General features: G+C 49.6%; 1 protein-coding gene across 2 annotated transcripts; it reads right to left on the reverse strand.

Moving 5' to 3' along the window:
* Positions 1 to 1,397: 1,397 nt before the first annotated feature.
* LOC120686408 (protein MAIN-LIKE 2-like) lies at positions 1,398 to 2,504 on the reverse strand. 2 transcript variants are annotated; one of them, XM_039968609.1, is made up of 3 exons: positions 2,154 to 2,504; positions 1,664 to 2,077; positions 1,398 to 1,557 (listed from the first exon to the last, which is right to left on the reverse strand). In XM_039968609.1, exons 1-3 carry the CDS (start codon positions 2,487 to 2,489, stop codon positions 1,492 to 1,494), a joined length of 816 nt encoding a protein of 271 aa, XP_039824543.1. In that variant the 5' UTR covers positions 2,490 to 2,504; the 3' UTR covers positions 1,398 to 1,491. The 2 variants fall into 2 exon arrangements, with proteins under 2 accessions (XP_039824543.1, XP_039824542.1); XM_039968608.1 differs by having other exon boundaries at positions 1,406 to 1,578.
* Positions 2,505 to 13,876: the final 11,372 nt, after the last annotated feature.

Here is a 13,876-nt window from a genome sequence, read left to right on the forward strand (position 1 = left end):
CCTGCCACATCGCTCTGCAGCCTGGCCCGCCCTAGTGTGGTGCTGCGAGTACGTCAGTGGCTCCGGCGGGATGGTCTGGCGAGTGGACCAACGACCCTGCTCAGGAACAGGCGTCTGCTCCACCTGACTGTAGTCCTGCGTCGCGAGTGGGGTACCCCCCAGCTATGAAGTGCCGACGACCTCCTGCGTCGGTGCAGAAGAGAAGAACGTGCTCACCCACTCCATCTGCGCGAGGTCGTCCACCTCCTGAATCTCCTCGTCGTCGTCTGTCCCTCCCACCTGCCGGTACTCTAATTCACAAACTTCAATCCATCAATATTCAATTAAAAATTCCCTTGTTACCGCAAATTAACAACTGGTCTTAGACGTACCTAAATCGTGTATTGGACGACGAAGAGACGAAGATCCAGCGCCGTAGGGATCCATCGACGGAAACAGCGATGAGCCGGGCGCTACATGAATAAGAAGTACAAGTTAATGAATAAAGTTTGATACGGTATTGTAAGTGACACGAGGTTAGATTACGATTTACCTGCCGAGTACAAATGTGCCGGTCGCGGCACGTACGTGGGCCGAACTGCAGAACCCGAAGGTGTCGCCATCGTGTCAGGTGGCGGTGGCGGTGGCGGTGGACCTGACTGTGCCGCAGGTGCAGACCGTCGTGACGATAGACCGGTCACAGGAACCGGCCCCGAACTGCGAGGTGGGAGGAAGGTGTCGTCCTCACGACAGGTCACGGCTCGTCGGAATCGCTTGCACATATCGACGATCTTCTGCAGCGTGCTCTGGTGCTGGGCGGGCGTCATGTTATGGTACTGGCCCATACTCGACGAAGCCTCGGACTCAATCGCTCGTATGACATCGTACTGTACCGAGAAAGTAGTAACATCATATGCAACCAGTTTTTTTTACTGCAAAATCAATCAGAGAAATGTACCGCTATTGCAAAGTTCTGGTCTCGAACTACGGGGTATGTCTCCGACACCCTTGCGGCCTCGATCGGAGCCTCTGGTGGAACGTGCACGACACGTGTGCGCGTCCTCAGCAGGTACCACCGTAGGTAGTCCACGAACGCCTCGTCGCTGTGCGGCCGATCCTCGAAAACGACGTCGTCGAGGGCCGCGGCCCAAGAGTCGACGTAAGGACGGATCTTGTCGGCCCACCGCGAGCCTGGTGGCTGACCCTACCGTGTCCACCTATAATAGAAAGCTTGAGAGATTCAATGCTAAATGGTAGGTTAAAAAATGATGAATTATTAAAAGAACTATTTATTCGGTACCTGTGGACGTGGGCCTCCACTGAGTGCACAATCGGGACCGGGGTCTGCTAGTAGAGACCGAACTGCCTCATAACCCGGTGAACGTGGTACTCCTCGATGTGGATGCCGTAAAGGATCGGCTTCCTTGTCATCCAGTACTCGTGATCTCGCAGGCATAAGGATGAAAGACCGCTCGGTGCCCGGGCGTAAATGTCGGCTGCAGTGTACGGAGTCTACCTCACGTCCGTGTCCACAAGAGCGTCAAACTGTCCAACGAAGTCGTGGTACGACTTCCTCGTCTGCACGCCGACCCAAGAAGGCTGCATAATGAAAAAATAAGTTAACCGATAAATCGTACATTTGTGCACGCATGTAACAATAAGTAAAACAAATGATGTAACGTACCCTCCTGAGGCACCACAACGAACCCATCGTAGGTCTGTCGACGTCGTCGTGGTCTGCGGACAGCTGGACGTACGGCTCGAAGTCCATCTCTGGCCTACCGACGGGAAAGCGCTCGTAAGACCAGAGCTGTAACAGTAGAGGACACCCAACAAAAATGGGCTCCTCTGCTGAGACCTTCGTCACGCCCGTGCAAAGACACCTGTAACTCGCAGCCAAAACAGCAGAACCCCAGCTGAACTGTGGCATCTCGTGAAGTGGAGCGTCAGCTATCGACCTCGCCAAAGGAATGAGCTGTTTGGGGCACGAGTCACCCTGCGAGCTGCAGAACATGACCCAGCCGAACAGCCACAGTAAGTAGGCCTCGAAGTGCCTGGCAACAGTAAAGTCGTCTGCGTCTGCCCTCATGTAGTCCGCCTTCAAAATGGTACGAGTCGTCAATGCAAATACGTATCAATATAAGTACGGAAACAATCAACATTTTTGTACTCACACTAAACTGTAGAAGCCACCTCTTTGTAGGTCCGTGTGCGTGGTTCGCAGGCAAGGGCCGGTACGGCAACGCTTGCTCGTTGCGCTGAACCCCGGCGAACCGAGCCAAAAGGTCGTCGCGCCACGAGAGTCCCACGTCCTCTGCACCCACAGCTCGTCCAGCACACGGCAAGCCTAGAAGCATCGCCACGTCCTGAAGAGTAGGGGTCATCTCACCGACCGGGAGGTGAAATGTGTGCATCTCCGGACGCCATCGGTCAAGAAGTGCCGCGAGGAGGGACATGTCGAACTGGAACCGTGGAGCCCTGTCCCTAGGTCGACGTGCAGGGTCCGCCATATCTCCCTCCACAAGTCGCGCAATCGGGAGAAGACCTGGAGCGCGTAACCTGCATCGCGAAAATGAAAATCAAGTTAGAACAAAAGATTAAGGAAACAATTAAAATATGTGACAAATGTAACCCGTACCTAGGAACCCAGCGACGGTCTATCGGCATCGTCGACATGGGCACACGAGCCCGAAACGTCCCTAAGCTGATGCCACGGACCGCAGACATGTACGACCGGTGGCGCTTGTCGACGAGAGCATCTAGCAACTCAGGGGTAGCTCCTTCCTCGTGCGCCATACCTGTATAATGAGATTTATTACAAATAATTTCATAACATAAATAACAATATTAAGCATAATAAAATTAACGTAAAACAATACTAAATAAAATTTCAGAACATAAATTAAGTAATACAACAAATTTTTAATAAAATACTAAATAAAACATAACGTAATAAAACATAAATTAAGTTGAACATACATTTGCGCCACATATTACAACAAATATTCGTACGCCAAGATGAAATCTGTTTACGACATATTAGTTCTTAATATTACATAATTTAACATCGAACATGATTCAATAGCGAATGACAAATGACAATCATCATCGATCACATAAGGCCATCGTTGTTAGGACGGCGGCCACGACGACCCGTTGCCTGCGGTGCCGGATTTGGAGCAGCTTCTGATGGGCCCGCTTCATCTGTGCGGCCACCATAACTCAATGCCGTACAATACTTGTACGTATGACCCGTCTCATGGCACTTCGAGCAGAGGCGGACATCTCGACCAGCCTCAGATCGATCCATGTTATTTCTAATGCGTTTCTTCTTTGCGTCGGCCCACCCCTTGAAACATTTCTGGATCTGGATCCGGAATGTAAGTTGCATTGTGTCCAGGATCAGTTATGAAGTCTCCAAGGATGCGAAACCCATATATCTCGTGCCTCCAAGTCATCCAAATAGTTTCCTTCATGAAGTAATTTGAGACATACATACGAGCCTGTAGTCCACCAGCTTCAAAACAGGCAGCAATGACATGTGTGCACGGCAGGTGCAGCAGCTTTGGCTTATGACATGAGCAAATACAAGCATCAGGACGGAGAACACACTCCTGCACATGCTTCTCACGCCGGCCCCCCATTCGGCCTTTGTCCCTACACATCACCTCGTACCGACGTTCCATAGAGCCAACTGGAGTCACCCGATGTAAACGGGCCTTTTTGAAAGCTTCCTCCATATGCTCCGTAACCTTGTATCTGTAAACTTTGCGATTATCGACCATATCTTTCTGTGCCATAGCATAACGGTCCCTGAAGTACCCGCAAGTGCGATACAAGAAGAACTCCACGATCCCAACAAGTGGCAATGATCTTACACCACGCAGCACCCAATTGTATACCTCCGCTAGGTTCGTAGTCATTAAACCGTACCTAGCACCTCCTTCATCAAAACAGTAAAGCCCATTTCTCTTTTGGTTCGTGCTCAATCCACTCAGAGAATGTCTTAATTGCCCTTCTCCTTTTGCACCTGACATTCGGACCGTCCAAGCCCACATCTTCAAGCGAGACCTGGTCGTCCTCCTCTGTATTGACTGATCTCTTCGCTAGCTTCGCCGTTTGCTTTTTTGTTAGCTCATCCAATTTTTTCCATAGGAAGTTGAATTTCCTTTCCTGATTCTGGCTGCATAACCGCTTGAATAGCTTCATAAGGATTTTGTTCTTGAACTGGGTATGAAAGTTTGCCCCCATATGCCTCATGCACCACCTACTCTTTAGGTCCGGCCAAAGTGCAGTCCTGCTACGCTCAGTAGAACCATTCTGTATGTCATCGATTGCTTGTAACATACCCTTGTGCTGATCATGAATCAAACACGCGTTCTCTACATCTTTGACAATCATCTGCTTCACCCTCTGCAAAAACCAATACCAAGTATCCCCTGATTCTTTCTCCACAAAGGCAATTGCCAAAGGCAATAATTGTCTGTTACCATCAGCTGCAACAGCTGTGAGGATTGTGCCTTTATACCTTCCTGTCAAAAATGTCCCATCTATACAAATGACTGGCCGGCAGTGCGGAAACGCCTCAATGCAAGCGCCCAAGGCCAAGAACGACCGTTGAAGTACCTGCTTTCCAGGCTTCTGGGCACATGGATACGTTTTCAAGTCGTAGTAGCTACCAGGATTTCTAAGACATATAGTGTGCAGCAATGCCGGCATATTGTGATACGAAGCTTCATACGTCCCCCACCTCATCTGCAGCGCTTTCTGTTTCGCTTTGTAAGCTTTGTTGTAGCTAATTTTATATTTAAACTCCTCCTCAACAGCACAAATGATTGACTTAGGTTCATAACTAGGATTGTCCACGATCAAAGGGTACATGTAGTTAGCTATGAAACCTGCACTGAGGTTGCGGTGCTGTGGTTCTAATTGCTCAAGCAGGCATGTGTGCTCCACAATTTTTTTAACCTCCCAGAAATCCTGCCACTTGCCCATAGAAGCATACACCCTGAAAGGACATTCGCTTCTCACACAACGCACATCATATGTTCTCGGACTGCTCTTGACAACTTTGAATTGTCTTTGCAAAGAGAGAGTTGACCAACGTTTTATAGCTTCCTTCATGTTGTCACTGTTGGCATACACCGAACCGATGCATACCTCATTTTGCCTGTACTCCCAAGGCACCGCTTCACTTTCATTTACACTTTATTTTGAAAAATCATAACCGGACCTGTTGTGTGGGACATGATAATCTTTGTCATCATCATCATCATCATCATCATCCGAGGAGTCATCATTCATTGCATTGTGCTGTTCTTCACCCTCCCTCTGAAACTCTTCAACTATCTCTGGAATGTTTTCCCCTTCATCAGCCTGACCAGTTGCTTGACGAGGTTCGTGTGCAGCATGTCTATCATCTTCTAAAATCTCGAGTTCACCACCTTCTTCATGAGATTCATGCATCGTCTCAGTTTCTTCCGATACTATATCTCCCTGCCCTTCATGATCCCCGCCCGCTTCAGTTCTTAAACTAATCTTCTCGAATGCTTGAACAAACAACACAAGCGGTAAGCCTCGGCTACTACTTATATTGACATAGTTCCTCCAGTTTTGCGTCCCTTCAAGCGGCAATAGCTCCCAAAATACTGGTTCCCTTCGACTGACCACTGCCATGACAGAGATCTCATGTTCATCTCGACTAAGGCCGAAAGATTTAAATAGCCAATTGGATATTGAAATCCAAGTCCTCTCTCTAGCTCGGGGTATTTTTTTGTGTGATCGAGCTAAACTCTGACAAATCTACCCCTTCAGGACCATATCTAACTTCTCCTGACCCATAGAACACTCGAAAATACAAATCATCTGACATTCCTGCCAATATTTACGACAATAATTACTCTTCTTTAGAATTTAATCAACGCTCAAAAATAATTATACTATTTTTACATATATCTTAATTATTTCTCTACAATTTTTATTACTGACAACAATATCTATTTTTCTGTAATATAATATTAATTAATAATATTTTTATGCGACAAATATGTCTGTTTGAACTCATTAATATTTTCAATTATATTCGTATGTAAACTAATATTTTCAATTACCTGTTCTACGATTTTGTATCGTAATAATTTATTTTCGAATCACTAATATTTCTACACATATAAAAACAAATTTCTACACATGAAACTATATTCAAATAATTACACGCTAAAAACTATTTCTACACATAAAACTATATTCAAAAACACTAATATTTCTAATTCTAATGTACCAATTATTATTACTAAAATTAAATTTAAAAATATACCTGCGATCCGAGTGGCGAGCGCCGCCTCGGTGCGGAGGCCGGGAGCGCTGCGAGCCGCACCGCCGGCAAAGCCCGGCTCGCGTGCGGGAGCCGCGCGTGGGGCGGGCGTGCGCGCGGCCGGCGGGGCGGGCGGGCGGCGGCGTGGGCGGAGGGCGCGGGCGGCGGCGCTGGGGGAGCGGCCGCGCGGTGTTTAATACCTGGACCTTACCGCCGGTTGAAACGGCGGTAGGTTCTTACCGCTGGATCATCCGGCGGTAGGTTCCACCTACCGCCGTTTCAACCGGCAGTAAGGCCCGGCCCACCATGGCCGACGGCGGAAGGATCGTACCGCCGGTTCATCCGGCGGTAACAACCTTCCGCCGGATGAACCGGCGGCTGGGTGACATTTTTGAAAAAAAAATTCACGAAATATATTTTTGATAAATCGAATAAAAAAATAAAAAAAAAATAAAAAACTCCATCGCACGAACCGACCTACTAACCCACGCCAGCCTCGCTCCGGTCCAGCACAACCCGCGCTTCCCAAACCGGCCCAAACCCGCACGTCGCTTCCCTTCACCTGTGCTGCTGTCATCTCGGACCCACATGTCAGCCGCACGATCACCTATTCCCCTTTCCCCTTTCGCTCTGACGCAGCAGCGCCACGGCTCACCAACCCGCGCACTCGCGCACTCATCGCGCCGCCCACGTCACTGCCACGCCCCGTGCCCTTCCCCGCTCCATGACAAGACACGGAAACCACCCGACCGCGTGCCCTTGACCACCCCAGAACCAAAGATTTTTCCTGTGCCTCGGATGCCTGCCGCGTGACCACACGCGCGCCCCCGAGCCGACCGGCAATCCTCGGCGTCCGTGCCCGGAGGAGCCCTAGCGTGCGCCCTATAAGAGCCCCATGGCTGCTGCAAACCCTAGAAACCTCTAGGGATCCCTCTCCCCAAGCCGTCGCCGCCACACTGAGAGGAAATAGAGGAAAGGAAGAGGAAGAAAGGAAAGTAGAGGAGGAGAGCTCGGAGACGAGGAGGAGGAATCAACACCGAGCTCCATGAACCGCTCCGCCCGTACGGCTACACCGGTGTTGCGGTTCGGCACTGCACCGCATCGACCCGCCAGCCACACCTCGCAGCTGTGCCGAACCCCAATCGTCGATGAGCCACCGGTGAGCCTCCCTTGCCATCCCCTTGCTGTCCGACCATCTTTCGCCGCCAATGAGCCTCTGTAGCAGCCCCAGGCCCATCCTACCTCTTCTGCAGGGGCCCTTCGAAGCCGCCGCTCTACCCACGCTGTTGCGTCGAGCCGCGGACCTGGGCCGCCGGCATCCCGCGGGCGCAACTTGGCCACGCCGCGGCCTTGGGTTGCCAGGAGGCCGCGTGTGAGCGCGTTCCCTAGCCGAACTGGCTGCAAGGCCAAGGCTTAGCCTTGCCATGTGCCAATCCTCGCCACCGGCAAGCCGTGGCTTTGCCACTGCCGCGTCGAGCATGACCCGGCCCGAACCTAAGCCAAAGACCCTGCCTTTGGGCACCCTTGGCTAAGCCGGCCACAAGGCCAAGATGCGGCCTTGCGTAGCCACGCGTCTGGCTTTGCCTCGCCCACCACCTCTGCCCGCACTCTGCACTGCCGCATTCTGGCTTCATCGAAGCGTCGCATACGCAAGTGCTGTGCCATGGCCCAGCCATGGTCACACCCGACGTGCACCCACGCGCGCACCGGCCCAAGGCTGTGCCTTTCTGGCTCACACGCGCGCACGCCTCGCCTCCAGCTTGCTCTGTCTCGCCGTGACCCTGTTGGACTCCAGCACCGCCGCGATGTCGCATCGCGATGCGGCGAGCCCTTCTAGGCTTTCCGTCGAGCACTCTGGGGGCCTAACCGAGCACACACGGTGGGCACTCGCACATCTGGCCACACGCGCACAACCACACGGGATCGCCATCGTGCCACACCGAATCCTAACCCCGCTGACAGGCGGACCCCGCATGTCAGTGAGGGGAGGAGATAATTGACCAGTGGGCCCTGTTCACTAGTGAGAGATGGAGAGTGAAGTGGGAGCCGAGTTGGGCCCTGACCCGTTTCTTTAAGCCCACCAAGCCGAGCCGAGCCCAACAACCAAGCCGGCCTACGAGCCGCTGACTGAGCCGGACCGTTAAGCCAAGCCGACCCCCTTGGGCCGAGCCGAGCCGGCCCAAGGCCTTTGAGCCCGTTAACTTGTGTTGCCTTCCCCTTTTTCTTTTAAAACCCAGAACTGACCAGTGGGCCCCACCTGCCAGCGACACACCATGACCGACAAGTGGGCCCAGCTGACTGTTGAATTGGTCAACATTGACCAGTCAATGCTGACGTCAACATTGACCCTGCTGATGTTAGCAAATGCTGACGCCGTCATGCCATGTGGCGCTTCCATAAGCTGCCACAAGTCAGCCTGTGTGTTTTTCTTTTTCTGAAAATGATTTATTAACTTCAAAAATAGATTTAACCTTCAAAAATTCATAATAAATTAACTGGACCTCCAAAAATTATGAAACCAATTTCATATTTTTTTCTAAAATCATGATCTACCCGTTAGAGTAGGTTTTGATGTGATTTGGATCTTATTTGGATACTTTTGTGCACTCTGGCCCCTATAGTAATTCGTAATTATGAATAGACCCCTAGCGAGGAGGAGTTGATCGACGCACCAGACGCCCGGAGGACTCAGGAGGACGTCCCGGACTACGAGAAGCCCCCGGAGACCTAGGACGACTACGATGAAGCCTCAGGTTCAGGCCCATCTATTAGGCATTGCTTACAAGTTTTGCTATTGCTACTACTGTTGCTATGAGATGAACCTGCATAGCCATTTGTGTGCCTTAATTCCTTGAACTCCTAATATAAACCATGTTGAATGGTTTCTATGCTTGCATGTGTATGTGTGGGATATCTATGATTGATAGTCTTGGCGTGAGTGGAGATCCACCATATCAGGAGTTGGTTTTTAGGGCTTTTAGCTGGGGGCGAGCGACTAGCTGGGGATGTGTGTTGGGCACATCCTAAGGAGCACCTGTGGCGGGTACCGGGTTTTAGGAGAGGCATCCCTGTTATGGGTGCCTATGGAGAGGCGATACCTGTTATGAGTGCCTTTCGCGTACCGCTGTGGTGGATACGCATGAGGACGGAGATGCTCGCCCCGGCATATGAGGAACCGGTTGGGGTAAATATGATTAGTGGGACTTTGTGAGTGTGCACACCACTTATCCGCTATGCGGGTGGATCCGGTCCGAGGCTAGTAAGTGTGGTGCCAAGCCTGTAGGCGGATGTAGTATCAGTGTAGGGGGAGCAGGTGTTGACCTGGTGATCCCTGATTAGCGGGATTCATTTGGATCCGATTCTAGATGGCTTCACAGTCCAGGCTAGTTCTTGTTCTCAGTAGACTGGTGTCTCATCGTCAGTTGGTTGGCCACTTACTAGTGGCGATTCGAGTGGGTCCAGGTGTACAACCCCTATAGGGTCAAATCTATAAGTATAGCCGTGTACTCGGTCATGTACATCCCTACTCTTTTGTTACTTCCATTAGTTTGTGTTACTGATATTTCTATCTCTCTCTAGTCTACTTTCCTGATCGGACAGTAGTTGAGGTGTGAGGAGAGGGAGTTCTCGCACCGACTTGGATGGGTTTCAGTGACTTGGGTGAGTCTCGGAGGTGTGAGTTGACCAGGAGTCTGGGATGCCGGAATGACCCGCGTCAGGAGATCTGGCTATTGCTATGCTTTGTTGATGCCGTGCATAGAAAACCCTAGCCTTATCCATTGGCTATTCTTTATACTTTAATGCATCCACTTAAAGCTTGCATGCGGATGATGACGTGAACCTATCCTACCCTTGGGGATAGATTGGTAGATGCAGGATCCGATTCGAAGTTTGACGACAACACTGAAGGAGGAGTTAAGGATGGCCCGTGCTTCGCTCAAGTTTGCTTGTGGAAGAAGGACATCAAGATGGAGGATGCCCCAGAAGTCTAGCTACTGCTTTCATGTTCTATTTGTTTCTTTTTAGCCCAATGGGTTTGTATTAGAATTTCATACTACAATCCGCTGGATTATGTAATAATTAAACCTTTGTTATGTTTTATCGCGAAGTATGACTATGATATAAGATTGAAATGAGATCTATATCTGATAGCTACTGATCCAGGGACTATCACAACGATACAGGGAGTCGGGTTCTCCCTTCGGGAACCCGATTCGCTATAGTGTGGTAGTGTTGGTTAAGTGTTTGAACGTACTAACCACATATTGATAAATATGGTAATCAGTAAGCTTAAGTACCTGATTGGACCTAGGAGTGGACATGTCCCTCACCCTCTTTGAACATCGTTTCTCATGAGGGGTGCAGAGTAGCCGTACTCTATAGTCGAGGGGGGTGACCCTGATCCATGAGCTGGAAAGGAAGGGGAAACTTTGTGTGGGTGACATTGTTCCCTATATGTGTGTAGTTTCCCCTGTACTCTGTAGTCTTCAAATGACAAAACTGAAAATAAAGACACAACCAAGGCTGAATATACTAATACTAAGCAAGGCTTACCCGACTTTGGGGTATACTTAGTGCTGACGGTCACTAACGACCCATTTTGACCGTCAATTATCGTGCAAAAGTCGATCATCAGAAGGAATAAATGTTAGCATAGGATGATTATTTGACGAATTCCACAGATGCTGGTCTGAGAATGTGTGCAGGTGAATTTAGGCCAAAACTGCAGGTAACGAGCATATTATCCAAGGCATAAATTCCTGGGCCAAGTACAAGCAAGCCCAAAGGCTAAAAGGACCCACTTGGCAGCTGCACATGAGAGAGAGACGCAGCCCATAAGCAAGGCGACACGTCATCGATCCAAGGCAACACCTTCTCGATGAATCAGACGCGTTCACAAGGATCTACGGGCCTACCAGAGCTACCAAACCACCTCAAGACAGGCCCTTGCACATGTAGATCACATGGGGATCCACCTAGCAGCCACCTGACCAAAAACCGGGCCAAATGAGCCCAGCCCACGGTCGGCCGACCTCTAGGTCGCCCAACCCAGTGGTGACGGCCCACGGGCCCCACCGACTCTCAGATGATGTGTGGCAGTGTGTGGTTGGTTCTCCATGGCAGTTTGGCTCGATTCCCGGGCAAGGGGATGGTGGTTCCCTCCTATAAATACAAGGGGAGGGGTGAGAATAGAAACACCACACAACACACACAACACACATCACTCACCTCCAAGTGTAGAGCCTCTCTAGCTTATGTTTAGTAGGAGTTTAGGAGTAGAGGTACTCAGAAGGGGTGCCGGCAATGGCGCTCTTCAACAAATTGTACCTCTACGAGAGTGAGGGAGATAGTCGGGAGAAGTGCCGGGCTTGTCGGCACTCTTCTCCGCTTGTACATCGACGGATGCTTATTCGGTTGTAAGTGTTTGAGACTTTCTTTATTTATTTAGAATTAGAGTCTAGATCGTAAGTTATCATCTCTGCCTTATATTAGTTGATGTGTATGCTAGCGAGTAGCATTTGACTCTAGAGTTGGGCTCCGGATAGAAAAAGATAACCCTGATCGCCTCTAGAGTTAGTAGGGAAAGATGTAGACGTGGTGTCTAGGCTAGACTATACTACTCAGTTGTCTGATAGTCCCACAGTTTGTAGAGGTAGCCGGCAGGTGGTGACAGCCCTATTCGAGCCTTTTAGTAATCCTCCACGTTCGGATATTGGATAGAGCATCATACTGGAACTATCGGCTTGTATAAGCCGGTCGATACCTTTAGCTCGAAGTATAACGGCGACGTGATCTCTTCTTCTAAACATAGATTCTAGATCTTAGAAAGTCCTCTATTTCCTATCCTCCTACACTAGTGTGTGTGTCCTTGGACAGCCTGAACCCGTAGGTAGTGTACTCAAATTCCCTAGTGGATACGATATCCTGGAATACTCTTGGGTGAAAGCTACAGCGGTATACGTGCGCTTGCGGATTTTATTCATGACGTTATCAGGGAATGGCATCTATGTTATCTTCGGACTCAGTCATTCTCGTATCTTTTTTCTTTTCTTTATTGCTACCTCAACCCCCGCTACCCATGGAGCAGCTATCCTTTCCACAGCTCTCTACCCCAATGGGCGAGTTCTCTGAGCCATTACCATCCTCCTCATCTAGCTATGAACTTGACCCAGGCTTTATAGCCATGGTTCGGAAATGACCCTTCTCTGGAGCGATCAATGATGATCCCCTTGACCATTTGTGAGAATTTGAGAAACTGTGTTCGAGCTTGGTAATCTCAGGCATGACACGGGAAATATTGCGGTGGAAATTGTTTCCTTTCTCTCTCATTAGGAGCGCGGAACAATGGTACACCCTCACGATAGGAAGTATGAGCGGTGATTGGGAAGAGTTTTGAGCTGACTTTTGTCACTCGTTCTCTCTCATTAAACGCATAAACTCCCTACCGATTGACATCCTCGACTTTGAGCAATTAGAGGACTCTATAGGTGCAGCTTGGGCTAGATGTTTACGCCTTTTGGCATCTATCCCAGACTTATCTATACCTGATGATGTATCATTGAACATCTTTTGCTCGGGTTTAGACATGGAGTCTGCCCTTAAACTCGACTTCGCCGCTGGAGGTTCATTTGCACACCTAACTCCAGCGGAAGGGAGAGCAATCTTAGATAATTTCTTAGGAAACTCTTCCTTTCCCACCGACCGAGGAGAACCCCGCCAGAAGGAATCCGCGTCGAGCCATGAGAGTCACTCAACAATCGAATCTGAGCTTCCACCTTTCACATCCCAATATTCATCTGTTGAGCCCTCTCCCGAACCACGAACACCGAGGGAAGAAGAAATTCAACCTTCGGAGTTCTCTTCCAGATTCGAGGATGATCCTTTAGGAAACATCCAAAACACCTCGAATCTCCACGACGCCCAATTAAGAGAGGAACTTTCTTCTGTTAGTATCGATCAATTACACAATCTCCTGACAGAACCTTCCCTTAGTCCTACGGTACCTCCTTCTTCTCCTGATCCTCTTCACAAACAATTTCTCGAGGAGGTCGTAGAGGTGGAACAGTCGGATGGAGCGAGATGCTTTTTCGAAGACGTTTGGATGAGTATACCCTCCACGATCCTTCCATGCTCTATTGGAGGAATTACCATAGAAGCCCATGTTAACCCCATCATAGAGGTTAACATCATGCCATGGCACTTAGCGTATACTTTGTTGGGCGATGTTACGCTAAGATCATCCGACAAGCTACTCAAATGTTGTCTCTTTGGACACATTATTGAATGTCGGGGGGTTGCAAGTGCTGTGCTGCTAACCTTAGACAAAATCGAGGTGCTCCTAGACTTTCATATCTTCGATGTCCTCGATTTTGATCTTCTCATAGGCTACCCACTTGAAATTTCACTCACATCTCACCAAGGGAGCTTAGCTGGACTGCTTAGGGAAACTGCTTTTGCCATTGCCACTCCTCATTCAGAAAATCTTTTGACAAAGCCTCTTCCCGAGCAAAACCTGCTTGAGGAGATGATGCATACATCTCCGTTCATATCATCCGAGCCTGTTCTCTTGGGAGTTCTAGAATC

Source organism: Panicum virgatum, chromosome 8N (assembly GCF_016808335.1).
Source record: "Panicum virgatum strain AP13 chromosome 8N, P.virgatum_v5, whole genome shotgun sequence".
Classification (NCBI taxonomy): Eukaryota; Viridiplantae; Streptophyta; class Magnoliopsida; order Poales; family Poaceae; genus Panicum; species Panicum virgatum.

What these genes read in the sequence shown, in the direction of transcription:
- LOC120686408 (XM_039968608.1), bottom strand. Translation starts at nt 2,489, where the DNA reads ATGGCGGACCCTGCACGTCGACCTAGGGACAGGGCTCCACGGTTCCAG. An exon ending in GGTGGCTTCTACAGTTTAGT is followed by an intron (nt 2,078 to 2,153) that starts GTGAGTACAAAA and finishes ACCATTTTGAAG; the next exon opens with GCGGACTACATGAGGGCAGA. An exon ending in CGTTGTGGTGCCTCAGGAGG is followed by an intron (nt 1,579 to 1,663) that starts GTACGTTACATC and finishes TTCATTATGCAG; the next exon opens with CCTTCTTGGGTCGGCGTGCA.